At 43.3% G+C, this 20,912-nt stretch overlaps 2 protein-coding genes across 2 annotated transcripts; one reads left to right on the top strand and one right to left on the bottom strand.

Moving 5' to 3' along the window:
* Window positions 1-667: 667 nt before the first annotated feature.
* On the top strand, window positions 668-3,076 carry foxh1 (forkhead box H1; the record flags this gene model as incomplete). The annotated part of the gene is made up of 3 exons (XM_083995127.1): window positions 668-1,123; window positions 1,848-1,952; window positions 2,105-3,076. The coding sequence occupies 3 exons, from the start codon at window positions 668-670 to the stop codon at window positions 3,074-3,076; spliced, it is 1,533 nt and encodes a 510-aa protein (XP_083851253.1).
* Window positions 3,077-6,127: 3,051 nt separating this feature from the next.
* Window positions 6,128-20,278, bottom strand: oplah (5-oxoprolinase, ATP-hydrolysing). Its single transcript, XM_083995725.1, has 28 exons — window positions 20,079-20,278; window positions 19,158-19,377; window positions 18,134-18,325; window positions 17,475-17,589; window positions 17,025-17,148; window positions 16,159-16,354; window positions 15,898-16,063; window positions 15,559-15,697; window positions 14,800-14,867; window positions 14,113-14,282; window positions 13,869-14,009; window positions 13,656-13,768; window positions 12,920-13,090; window positions 12,662-12,799; window positions 12,301-12,439; window positions 11,926-12,038; window positions 11,537-11,688; window positions 11,269-11,429; window positions 11,072-11,173; window positions 10,019-10,193; window positions 9,543-9,727; window positions 9,295-9,441; window positions 8,753-8,887; window positions 8,405-8,554; window positions 8,133-8,290; window positions 7,863-8,023; window positions 7,641-7,738; window positions 6,128-7,277 (listed from the first exon to the last, which is right to left on the bottom strand). The coding sequence occupies exons 2-28, from the start codon at window positions 19,326-19,328 to the stop codon at window positions 7,125-7,127; spliced, it is 3,933 nt and encodes a 1,310-aa protein (XP_083851851.1). The 5' UTR covers window positions 19,329-19,377; window positions 20,079-20,278; the 3' UTR covers window positions 6,128-7,124.
* Between the last annotated feature and the right edge of the window lie 634 nt (window positions 20,279-20,912).

Consider the following 20,912-nt stretch of genomic DNA (forward strand, 5'->3'; position numbering starts at 1 on the left):
TTAGTGTTTGTATATTAGCCCTTCCACATGTATATTGCTTGCCAAAAATTGTTGATTGCATGTAAGCTTCAATCGAAATTACTCCTCTCTACTGCAACCCACCCCATCCCCCCACGAGATTTACTTTTGGCCTCTGCGCCCAAGTGTCACTTTCGGGTGAAGAAAGTCTTCACTGATATTAAATACTATTTTAACAATTTAATAGATATTTTTAGACCAATATGTTGTCATTTGGTCTCTGGAATGGCCCGAAAATAAACTTCATCCATTTTAACCTATTGTCTTCACCATCAGCTTTCGTGCGTAAATCTTCTCAGCAGTGTTTCCAAAGCAAACTCGGAATCTACGTTGTATGTGGCATGTTGATATTATCTTAAGGGTTATTTACAGGTTTACTGTCTTCCTCTCTCTCCATTCCTTGTACACTGACCCTGCCCAGTCCCCCCACCCCCGGGGCGATCAGTCATTCAGCTCTCAGATAACGCGTCATTCTCCCCTCGATTACGCAGCGGGATTTACATGAAACTGTTAATTGTTTGCTCTTCAAATAGAGTCAGCTTGGAGCCAGCAGTCTGCCAGAAGTTAAGGACCGACTCTTTGACCTCCCTCCCCCTCTCTGCGCTCCTGTCCGAACGTGCGTTGCCGATCTTCCCACTGGCTGATCAGCATGACAAAGCACTGGCCGGAGCACAGCCTCTTGGCAACACCCGCTCTGTCCCACATCGGAGAACTCCACGACCATCAACTTGACTTCCACAGAAATGCGCAGCATAGTTTTCCCACCACCGGTCTAACGCGGACCTCTCCAGCCCAACACTGGTCTCACCACCCGGCTCAGATGGTTCCTCAGCAGCCACCGCGCTTGGATAAACCCGCAGCGCGTCCGGAACATCTCACCGGTGCCACAGCCTTCATGGATAAAACCGCACCAGCCGGCTCATCATACCCCAGTGACCAGGAAACTATCAGCCGGGACTCATGGAGCAACGAAAGGAAGAAGAGCAGGAGCAGCGATGGGAAGAAAAAGAACTATCAGCGGTATCCAAAACCACCCTACTCATATCTCGCTATGATCGCGATGGTCATCCAAAGGTCCCCCGAGAAGAAATTGACTTTATCTGAGGTAATTGTGAAAATACATCCTTCATGTGTGTGAGTGCATAGTGTTATGATGAGCAGGCCTACATTACGCATGGTGTGTTTTATCCACAATGCTGGTTTTACTTTAGTTTACACTGTATTTTGTTGTTGGACCAGTTGACTCTATTACAAAATCTGCAGTATTCCCTCTGGGGACATGACTTTCCCCCTTTAAACTGAATTAACAGTAGGCCTACATAAAGAAACTGCTATTTTACGGTTTATAAAGTGACACAAACCAGTCACCTCTTGGTGACACTTGAGTGACCACCATCCCTATACCATTCTTGGTTTGTCTTGATAAGATTGGGCTGCAGTGAAACCAGACACTGATCTGTAACAGGAAAGTGATAAGATACATTACATGGTAAAATCATGTTTCACTAAGCCTATAGGCTTTGTCTAATCTGATCTATTCTTCCTGAAGGCACGTGTTATGCTATTTTGTTATATTAATTATAAGGGCCACATTGATTTATATTTTAATAAACAGCATTAGGTCTACAGTTAAATATATTGTGTGTTCACTTGATAGTAACAGTAGTTTTTGAGCAACAATAGATCAACTGTATGTAAAGTTATGATGTCAGTGTGCCTTTAGTTTAGACTGTGTCTCACATATACTTAAATACACTATAGACAATTATCATTGGCTGTTTGTGTCGTACTACACAGTTGCTGATATTTTTGCTTGTTTGTATTTCTAGATCCTGAAGGAGATCAGTACCCTCTTCCCATTTTTCAAAGGAAACTACAAGGGTTGGCGGGACTCAGTGCGACACAACCTCTCCTCCTATGACTGTTTTGTTAAGGTTTGTTTGTTGAAAATGTATTAAATTACCCTAAACTTGTGTTTTTGTGGGATATTGTGTTTATTGTGGTGGGTAACTGTGAAACTAGTTCAGTGCTTCTTGGCTGGGATGTCACACACTCATCTCCCTGTCCCTCCTCTCTCCACCTGTAGGTGCTGAAGGACCCAGGTAAGCCTCAGGGTAAAGGTAACTTCTGGGCAGTGGAGCTGAGCCGAGTTCCTCTGGAGCTCCTGAAGAGGCAGAACACAGCTGTGTCCCGCCAGGATGAGACAATCTTTGCCCAGGATCTGGCCCCCTACATCCTACAGGGACACAAGCCAGAATCCGAGCCGACCCCTGACCCCGTGACCACACTCCCACCCATGCGCTCCGGAAACCCCTCTCCACCGCAGGAGGACTTGTTCCGGCCCAAACTGGACTCTTCGTTCGCCATCGACTCGCTACTGCACAGCCTGCGACCGACCAGCGCCTCTGGGGACATGGACGTGACCAGCAGGGACTGCTGGGGTGAGATGGCTCACCCTCGGCCCTCTCCGCCCCCACGGCCACGCTACGCCTCCTCTGCCCGTAGCGCCTCCGCCAGCTCTGCCAGCCCGGCCTCCACCTCTTCCTCCTCCTCTGATGAAGAGTGGAAGGGAGTGTCCATGTCTGGGAAGCGTGTTCCTCCAGATGGTGAAGCGGGGTCGGATGGTTACGAGGACTACAGGCCACCATTGCACAAATCAGCCAGACGGGAGACTGTTACACCTCCGTGGGAGCTCCCCACATCCTACGCCAAATACGCCCCTCCTAATGCCGTTGCCCCCCCCAGCATGCGGTTTAACGGAGGTCCTCTAATGCCGTTGCATGGCGGAATCCCCCTTTACGGCTATGGCAGCTCTCCTGTAGCGCCCGGTCACTTCCTCAGTCATGCATACTGGCCCATTCTCCCCAGTGGGCGAGTGTCAGTCCAAGCCCCTCCCCTCATCATGGACCTGGACAACATGTTGCAGTCTGTGCCTCCAAATAAAAGTGTATTTGATGTCCTAGTACCAGCCAATCAGAACTCTCCCTCACATCACCAACCACCGAGTCAGTACGCCCTGCAGAACGGGCCTTCCTTAAACAGGTACCCTCAGTACTGACAGACTGAAACAGACAAACTGAGACACACTGTCGCTCGCACAAGCACACATCACTGTGATGCCAGGGTTGAGGTTTAATCAAAAACCACAAAGAAAGGGCATGGCAGCAGAAACTCTTTCAAACGGAGTCTCAATCATTGCCTCCAGCTCCAGTGAAGTTGTAAACAGCAGACTGCTATTGATGGACTTGTGTTTTAAGCAATGTTAAAACCCAGTGTTTTTATTATTATTTTTTCAAGCTCAGTATTTTTAGAGAAAAACCATCTTGTCACGCATCAATCTGGGGAATATTACACGCTTTCATTTGGAGAAAAACTACCTCAAACAGCTATACAACAAAACAAGTGTCTACCTCTTTGCACTGCCAATGTTATTTGCACTGTTTTTTTCTATTGGCATGATTTTGCTTTCTTACAGAATTGCTTTTGAATGTTGTCTACCTATTGTGACTGCTGAATGTATTGTTGGATATTGTCTTTGATTTTACAGCCAGGTGAAATACTATCAACAATGAGCTTAGCTATAGATTATACATTTGAGTTTCAGTTTGTCAAATGCAGTATTATATATATATATATATTTTTTTTTTTCTACAGTTTATCCTGCAACCATTTTAAACAGAATATAGGTAGGTAAAAGTGTCGTAATGTCAGTGAAAACATCAAACATTTTTCCTTTGTCAGGGTTTTAAGGATGGTTCTTTGTTCAGATGGTTAAATATTCTGAACAAGTTGTTTACTGCAATGTTTTTCTGTCTCATATTTCAGCCAGTCTGGAGTCGACTCTTTGCATTGGTTCTGTGCTGCTACAACAGAATATTAATCAGATAGACAGTGGCTCTATAATCATCTTTTACCATGCTGGTGTTTACTAATGTTTTGTATCGTGGTGTTTCAGAATTATTAGACAAATTTAGCATTGAAATTGGCTCCATTTTAGATTCTAGTCCGTCTGTAAAAATACTGCATCTTCTCATGACAATCTATTACCAGCATCTACCTCACACAGGGACGTGTTTCCTAAGGACTTTGCACTGCCGGATATTTGCACTATTTTACTGTCATCATGTTCATCTTCCAAAGGAAATTGCTTCTAAATGTCTGCCTACCTCGACAGGTGAATGTTTTGTTGGTTTCTTGCCATCGTCCTGTGGTCTTGTTCAAGTTTTGTACAGTTCTGAGCTGAAGTGAAAGGTCAGCTCAGGGGTTAAAGTATCAAAAGAATGTCTTGGAGTTTAACAGGGTATGTAATAAAATGCTGTTTATTTTAACAACTACGCTGCTCAGTGTTATTGATAACAATAATTAAATGGAAACTGCACAATTATCTTTAACAACTCTTTTGGTGCTGGTGCATGTTGATTTTTACTTTATTTTATTTATGTCACTAATTTTTAGCATATTTGTTCAGGTGATAGGTATTCACTGTTTATCTGCTTTGCCCTGTGTGTCTTTAAGCTGGACTGTCGTGGCTCTGCACAATTCAACCAACACACTTTATGTTTCCAGGCATCTAGAGCCTGCCAAGGAAACTGACTTGAGGAAATTCTTAAATGCATTTCAACTTCTTTGCAGTCAGGGTGGCGTCTTTCCTCTCGGTAAATACAAAGCCCTAGATTTACATGGCAGCTACTTACAGGGAAAGTTGAAGCAGCAACTTCAGAGGAGGATGGAGCATTTAATTTCAAACCCCTTGAGTACTCTTCAATTGTTTCAACTCAAGAAATGAACAAGAAATATACAACATAATGTAAAACTTCTGCAGCCTGCTGGCTGCCATAGCTGATCAAAGTGAAGCTAATATTTGGACAAAATGTAACAATTTATGAGACATTTTTTATTAGTTGGGTGAACTAACAGGCAAAGTAACTAATTCAAGCTGTCAGTACAATATTATTGTTCTGAACTGTAGGGATCTAAAAGTAAACAACTTTTAGGAACTACTTTTTGTCTTTTTTTTTAAACATGGATCTGTTTTTCTCTAAACATCTGGCTGACAACTTGCTACTTTACTGTATGGGGTAGTCAGGGCTTGAATACCATTGTATTTACACTTCATGTTTTTCATTTGTATTTCTCTGCTCAATATTTCCTGCACATGTTCCTGTCCTGCAAGCGTCATTGGATTATCTGAGTCTTCTACGTATGAGTCATATTTTGTCCAACAAAAGTTGCATTTCTACTGCCAGACTGGCTGAGGATGGTGGTGTTATTTTGATTGACTTTATTTGATTTGTGCTTGTTTTCACAGTCTCACACTGTCCCATAACAAAACAGATTCTCAAGCTGATCATTAATCAATGGATCAAATGGAAAGACAGAAATATTGTTACAGGCAGCAGCAGCTGCAGCAGGGTGTGTCTAAAATCCTTCCAGTATGACAGATTGTTTTACCACAGGAATTGTGATCCATAAACAAGGAAACCAACTTTGATCCATAGTCCGTGGTATCTGCATTAAAGTTTCCAACACACACAAACACGCAGCTGATTTACATCAACAGTCCAGCAGCCGTCAGCCTCCTGCTGCTTCCACTGCTGTGGCCACTATCCCTTTATCAGCTCCCTACGCATGCCTGCACTCCCTCACCATCCTCACTTCTCTGCTCCCGATCATTCCTGAGCTAGAGAAGGGAGGAGGAGGAGGAGGAGGGGGACACCACGTCTCCATCCCCCAAACACACACACAACTATTCTGGGTTGTATCTCAACACTCTCCCTCATGAATTTACATGTACGCCTCATTGTGACTCTCAGCCTTGTTGAATTTAAACTGCAAAGACTGAGTGACTAAAACGCCATGTGAAACATTTTGAGGCAGCAGTGAGTTAACTGACCCGTTTGAACAGCTTCACTGCATTTATAAAGAGAATTGGATTTGAATGATTCAAATCAATGTTCATGGATAATTTGACCAAACAAAAGTAGGCTAATAATTGAAAGTAATAAAGTACTTCTAATAGATCACACATGCTGTATACAAGAAATGTGAAACTACTGTTTTCATTCATAGACATGATTTGGAAATAAAGGACAACCTCATTACATTAGAAATGGGGTTTATTTTTCTGTCCTGATAGGATAGTACATCAACAAGTTGCGGTGTTTGTGGTTCCAGTTAAAAACAGATGGGATTTATTTTCAATTCATTTGAAAACTGGAAAATTGGTCAGAAAGACTGTTGTTGGAAACGTACCCTGTAGTATGCGTAAGCAAAATGGGACTACTAAAAAGGCCCAGAGAGGAATGTTATTGATGCCTTGTTTAGTTTGTTGTGAACAACTTTAAAAAGGAGCCATTTGTCAGTTTTAGCTATTGCTACATAGCCAGCGTTAGCATCTTGAGAGGACCTTCAGCTGTTGTTGCTTTTACAAGTTATAATATGACCTCTGAGCAGAGGTACTTCTTCAGGACACTACTGTACAATACTTTGGTATCCAAAAGTGACAAGATAGTCCAACCAGACAAGGTGTTGGCTGCTTATCATGCTAACTTTCATATGATGCATGACAGAAGAGTGAGAGGGTTGATTTCCTAGAGACAGCTTTTGGCAAGTAAAGGAAAGAAGTTTCAGGCTGAAAGTTTCTTTTAGACATGTAAAACACTTTTAATGCTAACGTTGGCTATGTAGCAATAGCAAAAATTAACAAATAGCTCCTTTAAGATTTGTCCAATCTACTGGATTTCAATAACCTTGCCTGCTTATTTAAGTGCCACAGTAGTGTTAGAATATTTTCTTAAATCCTGAAAAATAGGTCTAAGACTTTTCAGTTTGTTTTACGTCTATAAAATTATCTGTTAGTACACAGATATCACAGTGCTACTGAAAACGTAACCTAGCTGCCAGTCTACATCTAGGTCTAGTTTTCTCACAGTTTAATGATGAGATTGTTGCTACGTCGCCTCAATGAATCTTTTCATCTTTATCAAAGATCCTCTCTCTGTCTTGTCCATCTTTCATTGTGCTTATGTTCCTGTAATTTCCCCCATCTTTCCCCCTCCTCTCCTGTGGCTTGTCTGTTCACCCTCTCTTTGCCTTCTTATTTCTCCTCACACTCCTTCTTGGGCCATTCGGTATTCAAATACACTGCCCCTCTCAAGGAAAGTCTCATTCAAGCGCCTGCGCTTGCTCTGAGGTCTGCTGGTCGTTCCCTCGTCCTTTCCATATCCTCCTCCTCCCGGGGTGTAGAGGCAGAACATGTCCTGTAGGGGGAGACAGACAAAGAGAGGAGAATGCTGAAAGTTTCTTTGCAGGTACCAAATAGGTATTTAAAATGTATAATACATATAATCAACAATAATTAGTTACTACCATCACAACAACTGAACAAATGACAACAACACAACTTAGTTCTGAAAAATCTGAAAAAATACAAAATCCTGAAAAAATATTTGTTCACCTAGAATTGTCTTTGTCATATACACACGGGACATCATAAAATATTTTCCCCTCAAATTATAGTGTTCATGCAGCATCAACACTTGGTTTCTTTTATTTGGAATATGTAAAGCTATTGCTGTCGTTCTGATAATGTCTGTTATCACATCCACATTGCGCAGTCTCACCCCGGGCTGAAGGCTCACACTGGTTTTGGCTCCCAGATTGAGAACTCTGCCATCTGCCCTGTGGAGCAGGTTCAGCCCTGCTGCTCCGTCCTCACCCCCTGAAAAAGACACAAGCGACTTATTTTACATAGTAAAAGAAAGACACCACTTGCCATGAGGAAAATGCAAAACCATGTCAAAGACCAAATAAATAATCGAGTTTCATTTAGTGAGAAAGTTTACCCTGGAGGCCGTAGGGGTGAGTGGCCCGTCTCTCTGTCAGAACAGACAGAACCACTTTGTTCCTGAACATAAGTTTCCGGACCACACCGTCTCCACCACTGTATTTCCCTGCGCCTCCCGAGCTGGTCCGCAGAGAGAACTGCTCTAAAACCACTGGATACCTGAAAACACCAGACAGACAGGAGCCAATGTACAAAGAAATATCAACAAAACATTAAAATTGGAAACAACATATTCACACTTAAACTTGAACCAAAACTCTTGTCCCACCTCTTTTCAAGAATCTCAGGGTCAGTGATCCGAGTGTTGGTCATGTGACTGTGAACGCCACTCCGCCCATTCCAGCCCGGCCCTGCCCCTGCTCCCCCGGCAACAGTCTCATAGTAACCAACCTTCTCGCTGCCAAATGAAATGTTGTTCATGCAGCCCTGATGGAGAGAAGAATAACAATCCAAAGACAATAAATCTAGATAATAAGAATATTCCCCCAAGAGAAATGAAACCTTTTTTTGCCAACCCAAATCCATTTTTTTTCCTCTCACCTGTGAGGCGGCACACACTTCAAACGCTCTAAAGATGACGTCAACCACTCGCTGGGATGTGAGAACGTTTCCTCCGACCACAGCTGCATTCTGGGAAGGCTGGAGGATCGAGCCAGGCGGGATGATGATTTTAATCGGTGCGAGACAACCCTGGACAAAAAAAGTAAAAGCATTATTAAGTGAATGATTAGCCATGTCCAAACGAATTTTCATGATGCATATTTTCCTAATTTATGTCAAATTTTTTGTTCATTTATATAATACATCACATTTGGCAGTTGCTTTGCTGACACTGGATTATTTAAGTCGATCCGCAATGCAACAGCTCCTAGAATAAAATATTTTTACCTGATTGAGGGGGATGTCCTGTCCGACCATGCAGCGCAGGCAGTAGATGAGGGCAGAGAGAGTGATGGCCCGTGGCGCGTTGCAGTTCCCCCACACCTCTGTCCCAGTCCCTGTGAAGTCGAACACTGCACTGCCCTGTGGGGATCAAGGTTTTTATTTATTTATTTAATTGCACATTCACACTAAGTAATGACCTGAGTTCTTAATGCAAGTTTGTAATGTTTTTCAAGTTAAAGCAGAAGTAAGCGATCCGGTCGCCACATTCACACGCATCCCTTGGCTGCACACACAGAGAGGACCGCCCCTTTATGCCGTTCTCTCTCCTCATTGGATAAAGGTTGTAGGATACAAGGAAAGTTTTCTCCTCAGCTTACAGCAGAGCAGAGTGACTGACAGACCCGTGTTTCGGACCAAACACTCTATATAAGTGATTGCTGTTGGAAGATATAACTATTTAAGACTTATATTAACACAAACATTCCGCTTACTTCTGCTTTAATGAACACACTTTGAAAGATCCTGAGGAGAATCCCCCTGCTCACCTCTTCTTCATTAATCTGGACCCGCAGTCTGATTGGTGTCCCATCATCCATGAAATCCTCCGACTCCACCTCCAAGGAGCCAGTCTGTTGCCGGCGACGACGTGCAAAGTCTCTCAGCATGTCCCTCACCGCCAGCTCTGCATTACTCTGAGACATCGACACACAAAAAGCTGCAGTGGTACAACACCAGCAGTACTTTTCAGAGTAACAACTTGTTTTTGTTTACACTCACAAGGGGCGACACTTACCTGAATGTAGCCCATGTAGGCCTGGACCACAGCCAGTCCATAGCTGTCAATCAACTCCCCCACCAGCTGGCTCCCTCTCTGATTGGCTGCCACTTGAGCCCGCAGGTCTGACAGGTTGTCATGGAGATTACGAGTCCCAGAGCAGTCTGGGTACTGGGCCGGAGCCATGAGAGCTTCAGTTACAGCTGATATGGAGACGGAAGGAAGGAAGGAAAAAAGCAGATGGAGGAATGCAATGGGGGAAGAGAGGGATGAGGAGAAAAGCATGATGGGAACAAAGAGTGAAGATTCAGTCCTGTTATTCATCTGTAATGCTTAAAAATACTGTACATTTGCAAAGAAACACTTTGAACCAGAAGCACTGATACTTCTATCTCTATCTTAACTTGCAGATAAGATACAGCTCTGCTTCCTGTCCGCTGCTTCCTTTCATCCGTCGCTCACATTCATTCTCACTTCATCTCCTCATCTCTTACCCTCTTCCTGGAAGACCCCTCCAGTGACGAGTTTGAAGGAAGTGAAGACGGCGCCCTCCTGCTGCAGGGAGGTGGAGTGGGGGGGCATGGAGCCTGGAGTGATGCCTCCGATGTCAGCATGGTGCCCTCTGCTGGCGACAAAGAACACCGGCCTGCTCACCCCTTTTCTAAACACCTGGGGGTGAGAAGAGGGAGAAAGAAGACAGTGAGGGCCTGTCCCAACATGCACACTCGATCACACGTGCGTGTTCATGGGCTTAGTGTAAGTGCGCAACTGTGTCTCATTTCTCCAACAACCAAAAGTGCAGCGCGCTTGATTTGCACTTTTACCCACACTTACAGTAAGACGGCATCGGAGCGGTATTTGGCTGAGTATAAATCCCACAATGCATCAGCTGGTGAAGTCTGCTGTCACCGGGAGCCACAAGCAACATTCGGGAAATGCCATTGAATAAATTTCAATAAAATTAATTTGACTTTCTATCTCATAATTATGACTTTTTAATCTCATATATTTTATATACTTTTATCTCATATTTTTAAATTTCAGTTTTGTTGTCTTTAGGCTTTGTTCACTTTTACATCTAATCATTTTTGACCTGTTATCACCTAATTATGAATTTTCTCTATTGAGTATAACTTATGTTAATATTTTTCATTGCGCTCTGTTTAATCCTGTGTGTTTTTCTTTTCTTATGGAGTTGGGTTTACACATTTATGATTTGAATCTTGCGCATAAAGAAACTTTTGGATTAGATGAGACTGTGATCCATCAGCACTGTTTATTGAGACTGTTGCTGTGCTGTGTTGGAGTTGTGCTAGTGGCACTCAGATGACAGTCTTCACTTGTCAAGTATGTCCCGATTGCTTTTAAATATCCCCCTGCGCTTGGCCACTAAATACATGCTTGCACACTATATGCAAAACGTCACCAAAGTGTGCACATAACCAAGCGCACTCAGCCAAGTGTGGAGAAATGGGAAAGGCCCTGAGAAACGGAGGAGAGGAAAAGAAGAGGAGAGCAAAGACGCAGTAAGAAAAGTCAACACTGACTGGTGTGATGACTGTGAGGTCTGGTAGGTGGCTGCCCCCGGCACACGGATGGTTACTCAGAATCACATCCCCTTCTTTCAGCTTGTTGCCCAGAGATCTGATCTGCATAGAGAAAAGAAAACACAAAAACTTTACTCTCTGCCACTCATACTTGGGTTGTAGAGAGACAACATACACGACTACTAACCATCCCTCACCTGGTACTGGACAGTCTCTTGCATGGCGCCCAGGTGGACAGGGATGTGAGGTGCGTTGGACACCAGGCCGCCGTCCGGTCCGAACACGGCGCAGGAGAAGTCGAGACGTTCCTTGATGTTGGTGGAGATGGAGGTTCTTTGCAGAACTCGACCCATCTGTTCTGTAGAGCAAAAAGGAAATGGACACTGAACAGCTTTTACAAGATCCTTATTTAAGATTCTCCTTAACAGCTTTTCTCCTCTCCACTAATCCCTCTGTGGGTGTTACCTGCTATGCTCATGAAGCGGTGGGAGAAGATGGAGAGCTGCACGGTGTTTAGCTCGGTGCCCAGGGCGCAGTGCGGGTCAGTGCCTACAGACATGCAAACGTCGCCCCCCTCTGTTAGATGAGCCTCACAGCACGGCTCCACCAGGATGGTGCTGATGGAGGAAAGAGCATACAAACACACAAACACACACACACGGATGTTAAGACAGGGTAAATCAGGCATTATTGTCACTTTAAAAGACACAAATTTGAATACTTAAGTAAAGTCAATTGAAGGCATCTGAAACTGTTCATTCAAAGGAACTGTTAAATCATATTTAATAGATTTCAATATCCTGAATTCAGTGGAACAAAATAGCAGATACTATAATGAAGATGAAAGTGCCTGCCTGTTCTTGTCAATGATGATGGCTGGTCCCTGGATGCTGTGGCCACATGGCAGCTCCTCCCATAGATACACACTGGTGTCCAGGTATCCATCCTCAAAGTAACACTTGGTCACCTACAGAGAAGAACAGACATTGATGACAAGTAATCAACAGCTTTCTTTAGACCAGAACTTTGTATTTCGGAAATTTAAAACAAAAACAAATACTTTTCTGAACATATTATCCAGTGGGAATTACATGGTGATGAAAACTATGTCTGAACAACCTGATTCTGTTGTTACAAATCCTGTTCAAAAAGAGAGAATGTGTTCATATATATGTCTGTAAGTATCTAAAATGTTCAGGTCTGCGCTTGTGTGAGGCGACTCCACATACTGTGACAGGTTTGGCCTGTCCGGATCCCATCTTGGTTTTATGCACCGATTTGATTCCAGATTTTCCACAACCCCTCACTCTGATGTCGTCAACCATGATGGGTCTGTCTGGGATGGTGAATCCAAATTCCTTCAAATAACTAGAAAGTAAAAGTGTAACATAGGAGAAGGAGAAAGAGAGAACATACATTTACTAAAGTTATCTCCTACAGAAAAAAACCCACACATTAACTTAGCGGTGCGTTTACTTACACACCGTAAACATGAAGCCAAAGTGTACGAGGTGATGATTTATTCACTCATGAGTGAGTGAGGACAGGACGTGTGACATAAGTGAACAAATGAGTAAACATGGAGCTAACCGTTTGGTGAAGGCGCTGCGATAGTCTCCAGCACGGCAGGACTGGGCGTTGCTGGGGTAACCGGCAGCAGTAACCATGAGTGCACAGTCTGTGCCCTCATAACGCAGGTGGAGGAACACCTCAGTGGTTATCTGAGTGCTGCAGGGTCAAGACACACAGGACCGCTTTAATCAGGCGCGCTTATGTCAACATCTAGTACTTAGATTGTCAGAATAATGGATCTTTATTTATTAACAGGGCTGCAGGGGCGGGTCTGACCTGGTGAAGCCACGTCCACAGAGTGTGTCACAGCAGCGTTTTGACAGCTGGTCCACCCTCCGGTCGAGCTCTGTGAAACTCTGCTGGTCGTACTGCAGCGAGCACGGCTCCTGTACCTCCTCCACCACATCAGCTAGAGCCAGACCATAAGCTGACAGAACACCACTGTACCTGCAACACACACACATACACATTACAGCTAAACGTACCGCCCATGAATATGGTTGTTACTGTTCTTGGTGAATGTGCACACACACAATATGGAAAAACAATCTGTAAACCTGGTAACACTTTATTTGACGCCTATCTCTATCATGCATTATAACCATACATTATATGCATTATAACTCTATTATAATACTTGACCTTATAAGCCATTATAAAATGCTCTATGACGTGTTATGCTTATTGTTATAAAGCCTTATGATAATTTATGACTGTTTATAATGATAGTTATACATGTTTATAAGCCAATTATAACACATTATAACTATATTTATAATGCATAATCGATGTGGGCATTGTCAGCGAGTTACTAACAATTATAACGTATTATAATACCTGACCTTATAAGTCACACCTTATAGTGTGTTATGATTATTGTTATTAAGCATTATGGTCATTTATGAGTGATTATAACTAGTTATACAGTGCTATAACTGCATTATAACTCATAAGTATGGTTATAATGCATTATAGAGATAGGCGTCAAATAAAGTGTTACCGTAAACCTTACTTATGTATAAAGACAGTCTTCATCCCGAGGGCTCGGGCTATAGCACATGCATGTTGGCCACCTGCACCCCCGAAACAGGCCAACACGTGTTGAGATGTATCATGACCTTTGGCCTGTGAGGGTGTAAGATGTGAGGGAGAGACCCAAAGACAATTAGAAAGTGAAGAAAATGTAATCAAATATATATTGTTCCAGCTTTAATACCCAAATTACCTGTGTCAGAGCTCTGATTGGCCGGCACATGGCCTCATTAGCAACACGAATGAATCCCATGGCAACCTCCTCCATGCTCATCTCTGACTGGCTGCCTGGCAACGTCCTTTTGTGCGAGTGGTCGGCCCCGTTTGCACTGGCCTTCAAAAAGACAGGAAAAAAAAAAAAAACCATGAGCTTCATCATTAAAAGTTTACAAAGGAAAATTGAAGGTCTCCTCAATATGTCAGTATATATTTAGTGCCTGGCTAGAGGACAAGAAGACATTGATCTCCTGGGTGAGATGATGGAAGTGCTTCATGGTCTCCTCCAAGGACAGTGGTTCGTTCTCACCGGGCCCAAAGATTTTCGGGAAGAATGAAGGGAGGAGTCGGCCCAGGGCTAAGTTAGCATCTGTCACAGTCAGAGGGCCACCTGGGAAAATAAAATACACAGTGAATTGACTGTTCTGATTCAAAGTACAGGTTTAAAGGCTGCTTTTATGTGAGATGCTTACTTGATGTCTAAAGTAAATAAGTTATGGAAATAGGGCAAACCACTACACCACTAAAAATAAAGATACACAATAAAGTCAGACAGTTCCTTTTGTTAGCACACGTTACAGCCCCAACGTATAACTGAAAGCTTCAGTTATATCATCTGAAACTTGGATTTCTGCCACTTTCTAACGTTCACAGGTCTAAATCAGGTTAATCATCCACTCCCACTGTGCTTGTCTGGATTTTTGCGTGGATGAATGACGGTTGTAACAGCTGGATGCACGATAATCATTTAAGGAGTGAAAGGAAACGAAAAGACGATGGGTGGGAAATGTGAGCAGTTAACTATCTACAATGTTGTAGACTGAATAGCTCAATTAAGACAGAGATAGAAAGTGTAAAGTGTAATGAATAACCGGGAGAATGGAGGAGGGAATCAAGCTTTCTTTTACCTTTTCTGTAGCACGCTGGTCCTGGGTGAGCACCTGCAGACTCAGGTCCGACCACAAACATCCCTGACCTGAGAGGGAAGGAGAGTAATTCAGCAAAAGGAGAGATGTCACAAAATGGGAAGAAAGACACATTTTGAAACGACATGTGCTTATGAAAGAGTACACAGCCTACTGACTCAGTTACATTAGAGACTTGGCAAGGTTACACTTACCACATCAAAGCACTGAAAGCTTCTAAATGCTGACAGACCTGCTATCACATTTCAAATAAATTTGTCAGAGCCGTGCCAGGTTTTAAACTCTTTCACAATCTGAATGTCTCAGGTGTCACACTGTATTAAAGGGATAGTTCAACATTTTGGCAAATTGGCCCATTGCCATAATCCCTACAGTCATAGCAGTAGGTTCGTTACCTTTATCGGTCGGTGCAAGCTATTTTTAGAACGGCCGAGCAGAGCTGTGAGCTGCTCAGAGCTACGCTATGGAGGCTAATGGGATTTCTTGGTTTCCCTCATCAAACTCATCAAAATACACAAACCAACAACTCCAAAACACTCTGGTGGACAAGTTGTGACCTGCACATTCGCCACACTATGAGATAATAACAGAACATTACGAGACAGAGTTGTTTTAGAGGAAAATTCATGCAAAACAGCTGATGACTAAAAGGATTATGGCAATGGGCCAATTTGCCAAAATGTTGAACTATCCCTTTAAAGAACAATTTTACGTAGTCCACACTTATGCATCTCAACCGACCTAAAGAAGAGTCGTGACCCTCCTCCTGCAGCCACAGTGTTGATGTCCAGCTGTGGAGCTTGCAGGGTCACTCCAGCTGTGGTAGCCTCGAACACATGCTCATACTGGCCGGCATAGCGACTCACATCTGTGGAGGTTCCTGGAAGAATCAAAGAACAGAGAACAAGTCAGGAATATGAAGAATAAAAGACATCTGTAAAGGACTATTACAAACAAACAAGTTACAGTAGATGCACAGTGAATTGCACAACAAAGAACTGCAAAACAAAAGCAGGAAGTTCTTCACATAGTCCGTGCAATCAAGTGTTTGCTCAACGTAACCCCCCTCCCTCTACTCACCCCCCATGTCAAAGCCAATCACTGGTTTTTTCTCCATCTGGCTGTAAGAGGTGATGGCGTATCCCACCACGCCCCCCGCTGGGCCAGAGAGAATGGCCCGTGACCCGCAGAACTGTTCCATGGGAGTCAGGCCTCCGTCTGACTGCATGAACAACACGTCCACATCCTGAGGTCAAAGGGGAATGACAGATGGCGGAGATTACTTCAGTGTTCAGTGACTTTAAACTGACCTCGGGAACATCAGAAACACACTACACGCACCTTCAGATCGCCCTTGAAGCCAGAGGTGAAGCCTTTTAAATACTGATGAATTTTGGGGGTGAGGTAGGCGTCGGCACAGACGGTGTAGCCCCGAGGCACGGCCCGCACCATGGGCATGACCTCGCTGGACAGAGACACCTGCGTGAAGCCCAGACGACGAGCCAGGGAGCCCACGGCCTTCTCATGATCGGACCACCTGACAGAGAGAAAAAGGGAGAGGTGAGAATGTGGGGAGTGGATTTAAAGTGCATGTCAATCATACAGCTCTTATGTAATTCCACCTCTGCTTTACTGTACATTATGTTCCTCTTATCACTTAAAAGCCTCCAAATCACATTCCTGCCAATGGGAGGAAAAGTGTGCATGTGCGTTATCAGTGACATGTGACAGGAAGTAAAAATGTTAAGTACTTCAAGTGCTTTTTTCCTCTGGTTTCTTTCCTTTTTTGAAACTTTTTTAGAAACTCCTACAGGCTGTTTCTCCAAATGTGAACGGTTTTTAACAAACCAGTGGGAGGGGACTTGAAGCCAAGGGGAGAAAGGCTGCTAGAAAAACATGAACCTCCACCCACCCACTACACCACGTGGGTTACGTATACAATAGAAACAGGCTATTGGACACCACCAGACTTAAACATGGTCCGTGTACATACATACCACTACTCCCACAGAGACAGGGAGAGACTTAGAGGTCGGATTGTGTAATAGAGTATATGTTGACACAAAAAAACAAGTAGTGTGAAAAAAAAAATCTTGATAATTTGTGGGTACTGTGAAGGGAAGACAGATAAGTAAGAAAAGAGTAAATATATCTTGAATAAATAGGCCTCCATGCCTGAAAAGACAGAAACAAGTTGTACTACTGACGTGTATGAGTGCAGCAGGAGGACAGCCAGGCTGGTGATCCCGCGGGAAAGAACTCCCCTTAGGTCTTTTTCCACACGCTCAAGATCCAGCTCCCTCCAGACTTCAAGTGAATCCCCAGTACTCCCTGGGAAACACCAGCACACAAATACATGTAGTATTTTAAATTATTTAAAGCCTAAAAAATGATATGTTAGAAACAGCATGAAACTTTAAAAGACATTTGGAAACAGAAACAGTTTTTCTGACTTACATGAGTGTGTTTTGTTTAAAATGACAGTGCTAAGATGTTGATGTTCAGCTGGTGTAATGTTTAGCATTGCTGTCTTAGTTTAGCATGTAACATATTGGCATATTACTACAGTATGCACAAAAGTGTTATGTCAGGGAAGAGATGGGGCCCCATTATGTCACAACAAAATCAACAACTTCTCCTCTGAAAGAGTTTCACACCTGTGACAGTGCGTTTAGGATCTTTTCTGGGCAGCTGGCAGCCATCTTGCCTGAGAACGACTCGCTCATCCACCTCTATCACCTCCTCATACAGCACGTCAGGCACTGCAACCTCCTGTTAATATACACACACATGAATTCAAAACAGGTGGACCATTAAGAGAAACATCTGATACAACGGGACAGGGCAGTAGTATAAAGATAAGAATGAACATATTACGACATTTGTACAGGAGGCTGGGTCCAACTCTCATCTTCTGCATTTTTTTTGACACTTTGCTCTGTAACGGAGCATCAGCTTTAAAGATATGTGACCAGTCAAACCATTAATGGTGCAACTGGTCTGGGGGCAAATTCCAAGACCTGCCCTCAGTCCCTGTAATGCAAGATAATAACCCAACCTTACAGTATGTTGTAGGGACAACAGCCCTTTATCCAGGCTACTTGTAAACACTGTATATAGTACCGTTAAAAATACATTATGCTGCTGATCTGCTCAAATATGTTTGAGTTGAGTTGGTATCTGAGGTCAGGTGGTTGGATAAAGTCACAACTCAGGGTCAAGTAGTTCAATATCTTATATAATCATGTGTGTACTCACTTTTAAATTTGAATCATGTGTGTCCTATTCATTTGTTAAGAAAACTACCATCACAAACCAAATCAAACAGCTTTGGCCTGGCTTGTGTGCCGATGTGCAGCAGGTCCTTGAAGCCCTTGGTGACCAGGAGCGCAGTCTTCTCTCCTTCCCTCTCCAGCAGAGCGTTGGTCGCCACCGTCGTGCCCATTCTGATCCAGCCAATAAGTGAGGTGTCTACAGGCTGCTGGCGAGGAAAGGGCCGCCCTGTTTCCTGTCAATAAATACATAAAAACATGTTGATGTCATTTAAGTTCTCTGTTAGAGATACTGCATGTTATATTAGAAATGATTACTGCTGTATGTGTCATCAAACATGTTTTAATCTGCTCTCAAAAATCTACGGTAATAGTCTCCACATTTTAAACAAGGCAGCTGCACTGAAAGCCAAGCAGGTTATCTAACAATTCAAAAGGAGCACATGCAGCAGCAATAAATCTGATCCTTATCTGAAGGTGTTAATCACTGCTTAACTACTGATTTAACAATCAAAAGATCTTTACACAACTTCTCCATCTACTCCAATTAACTACAAAGGCTACATGTATCATTGCTATGGTGCAAATCCTTATTTCATGACAGATGCAAAATGAAAATGTATTCGAAAGATTAAACCTGCCTTGTTAATTTTTTGGCTAAATAGGATTGAGTATGAGTATGCTTTCTCCTTTCTCCAGTGGTGCTTTACGCCAACAATGACGCCGCTTTTCATGTGCAGGATATGACTGACCAAAACAGTTTCCTTCTTTGGCAAAATGAGCAGCTCCATTCACATAAACAGCAAAAGCAAAAATGTAAAAAATCTCAAGCTTGACAATGCTTTTTACCAGAGGTTTTCACTTGAAGTCAAGCCTGCGATTCAAACTAAATGTGTAGCTACACTTCTCATTAAAAACACTGTAGCTGTCACCTCAGGCAACCACTCTTAACCTCCATCTGACCTCTGATCCAACAAACCAAATCAATCCAAATCAAATGTAACCATGACAGTGTATTTCTTTAGAGTATTTTACAATAGTATTGATACATCATTCCTGTCATCTTACCTCTTCCAGGACTCTGCGGATCCCCTCAGTGGGGGCGTCTTTGTAGTTCTGGGGGTCTCTTGAGAGCAGTTTCAGGACTCTCTCACGACCATCAGGCAGCCGGGCGAACACATCGGTGAAGGTGCCGCCCCGGTCGATGGCGAAGTCGAATTTCCCTTCAGTTTCAGCCATAGTGAGAAGAGATAAAGAAGTTGCTCCTGAATGTGGAAGTGAGTGCAGTCTGAGAAGGTGAAGCGGAGACAGTAAACATTAGGGCTGTAATCACTCTACCATTGCAATAATGGACTGATAAGGGAACAGGTTGAGATACCTGGCGGCAAGGAAATAGAGGGGGAGGAACACACTTCATTCACAAAAATCATTAACACAGGTGCTTTGCTTTTTAAAGCCTGTAACATTTGACATTTTGTCACAGGCTTACTTCTTGGCACCACACCTCAGGCTGATCCTCATTCAAGTCAATAGTAGCTACAATTGCCACATAGGCAACTTCTTCCATTCAGGTTGATATATTTTCCAAAAAACACAACAGAAATATGAGAGTATAATAGAATATACTGTATGTTTTCACACATTTGGAAACTAGCCTTGGCTTGAAATCAAGGTGAAAGGGCAGTGCAGTTTTAAAGGAAAACTGAACATGCATGCTAACGCCAAAAAAAAAACACCCTGCAGGAGTGTCACTGATCACACCACCACTGGAATAAACGAGCTCTCTCTGTGGATAAAGTGGATTAATCCAAAAATAAACGTGATCTTTGCACTGTCTCAATGCAATCCAATGATCCCCACTCTGAGAACTTGAAGGCTCAGTTGAACTGTGAGCATGCTGTGGCTACAGACCCCTCCACTGTCTGTGTGCAAGGGAGCGTGCACATCCACAATTAAGGGGCAACGAAGCCCTACCAACATGTCACCCACCTGTCCGCCGGTGCTGAGCTGGATGTCTTTTAATCTTTGATAATCCGGTAAACGACAGGTTCACCTCCCCTCACGTCTGTGCTCGATCTCACGACTCACACCGGAGACGCCTGTTTTCTCTGTGTGCAGCTCGCTGGGGCTTAAACTCCGCCCCGCTGCAAGAAGCCGGGGGTCTGAAATTTGAGTAGGTCTGGATCACAACTGTCTGCCTGGTGGCGCGCATGCATGGATGCATCCATGGACATCCACCTCGATAACGCAGCGAGAGGGCGCAGCTGATCCCCGGCCAACAGCCTCTTCCTGTCGGATGTTTTCAAAATAAGAAAATATTTCACTTTCTGCACATGGGTGTGTGTGGACAACAAGTAGGCCTACTGTATAGTCGCCTTTAGCGAGAACATATTGCACGTTTTACTGCACACTTTCCAGATGCAATATAAATCATACGGTCAATTTCCAGGTATTTTTTTTAAAGACTTATCATTTCTTAAAATTGTTTGATTACGTCAATCAAATATCCAGCAACATTTTTTGAAAGATAATTCTATTTCTCGCCCAAACAATTTCCACTCCCTGCAGGAAGTCTGTTGTGTAAGGTTAATCTAAACAGTTATAATATGGGCATGTTAATGCCTCATCTAGTAATTCATCCTCCGGAAAAAAAAAAAAAAAAAAAAAAACTTGATACAAAAATAAAAATGTTTCAGGAAGTAATAATATACCAGTCAGTTGTAATTCTAGGAATGCACATTGTGCATCGAGGAAACCTAATCACTTCACATGACCATGGTGTGAGGGGTGAAAGCAGCCATTTACCTCAAACAGCACCAGTGA

This window comes from Trachurus trachurus (genome assembly GCF_905171665.1).
Source record: "Trachurus trachurus genome assembly, chromosome: 20".
Lineage (NCBI taxonomy): Eukaryota > Metazoa > Chordata > Actinopteri > Carangiformes > Carangidae > Trachurus > Trachurus trachurus.

Excerpts from the sequence above, each read along its gene's own strand:
- oplah (XM_083995725.1), bottom strand. The coding sequence starts at position 19,328 with ATGGCTGAAACTGAAGGGAAATTCGACTTCGCCATCGACCGGGGCGGC. Across the intron at positions 8,888-9,294 it reads TCCAGATTAATGAAGAAGAG|GGCAGTGCAGTGTTCGACTT; the intron begins GTGAGCAGGGGG and ends TGATCCCCACAG. Across the intron at positions 8,291-8,404 it reads AAGTGTGTGCCGCCTCACAG|GGCTGCATGAACAACATTTC; the intron begins GTGAGAGGAAAA and ends TCTCTCCATCAG.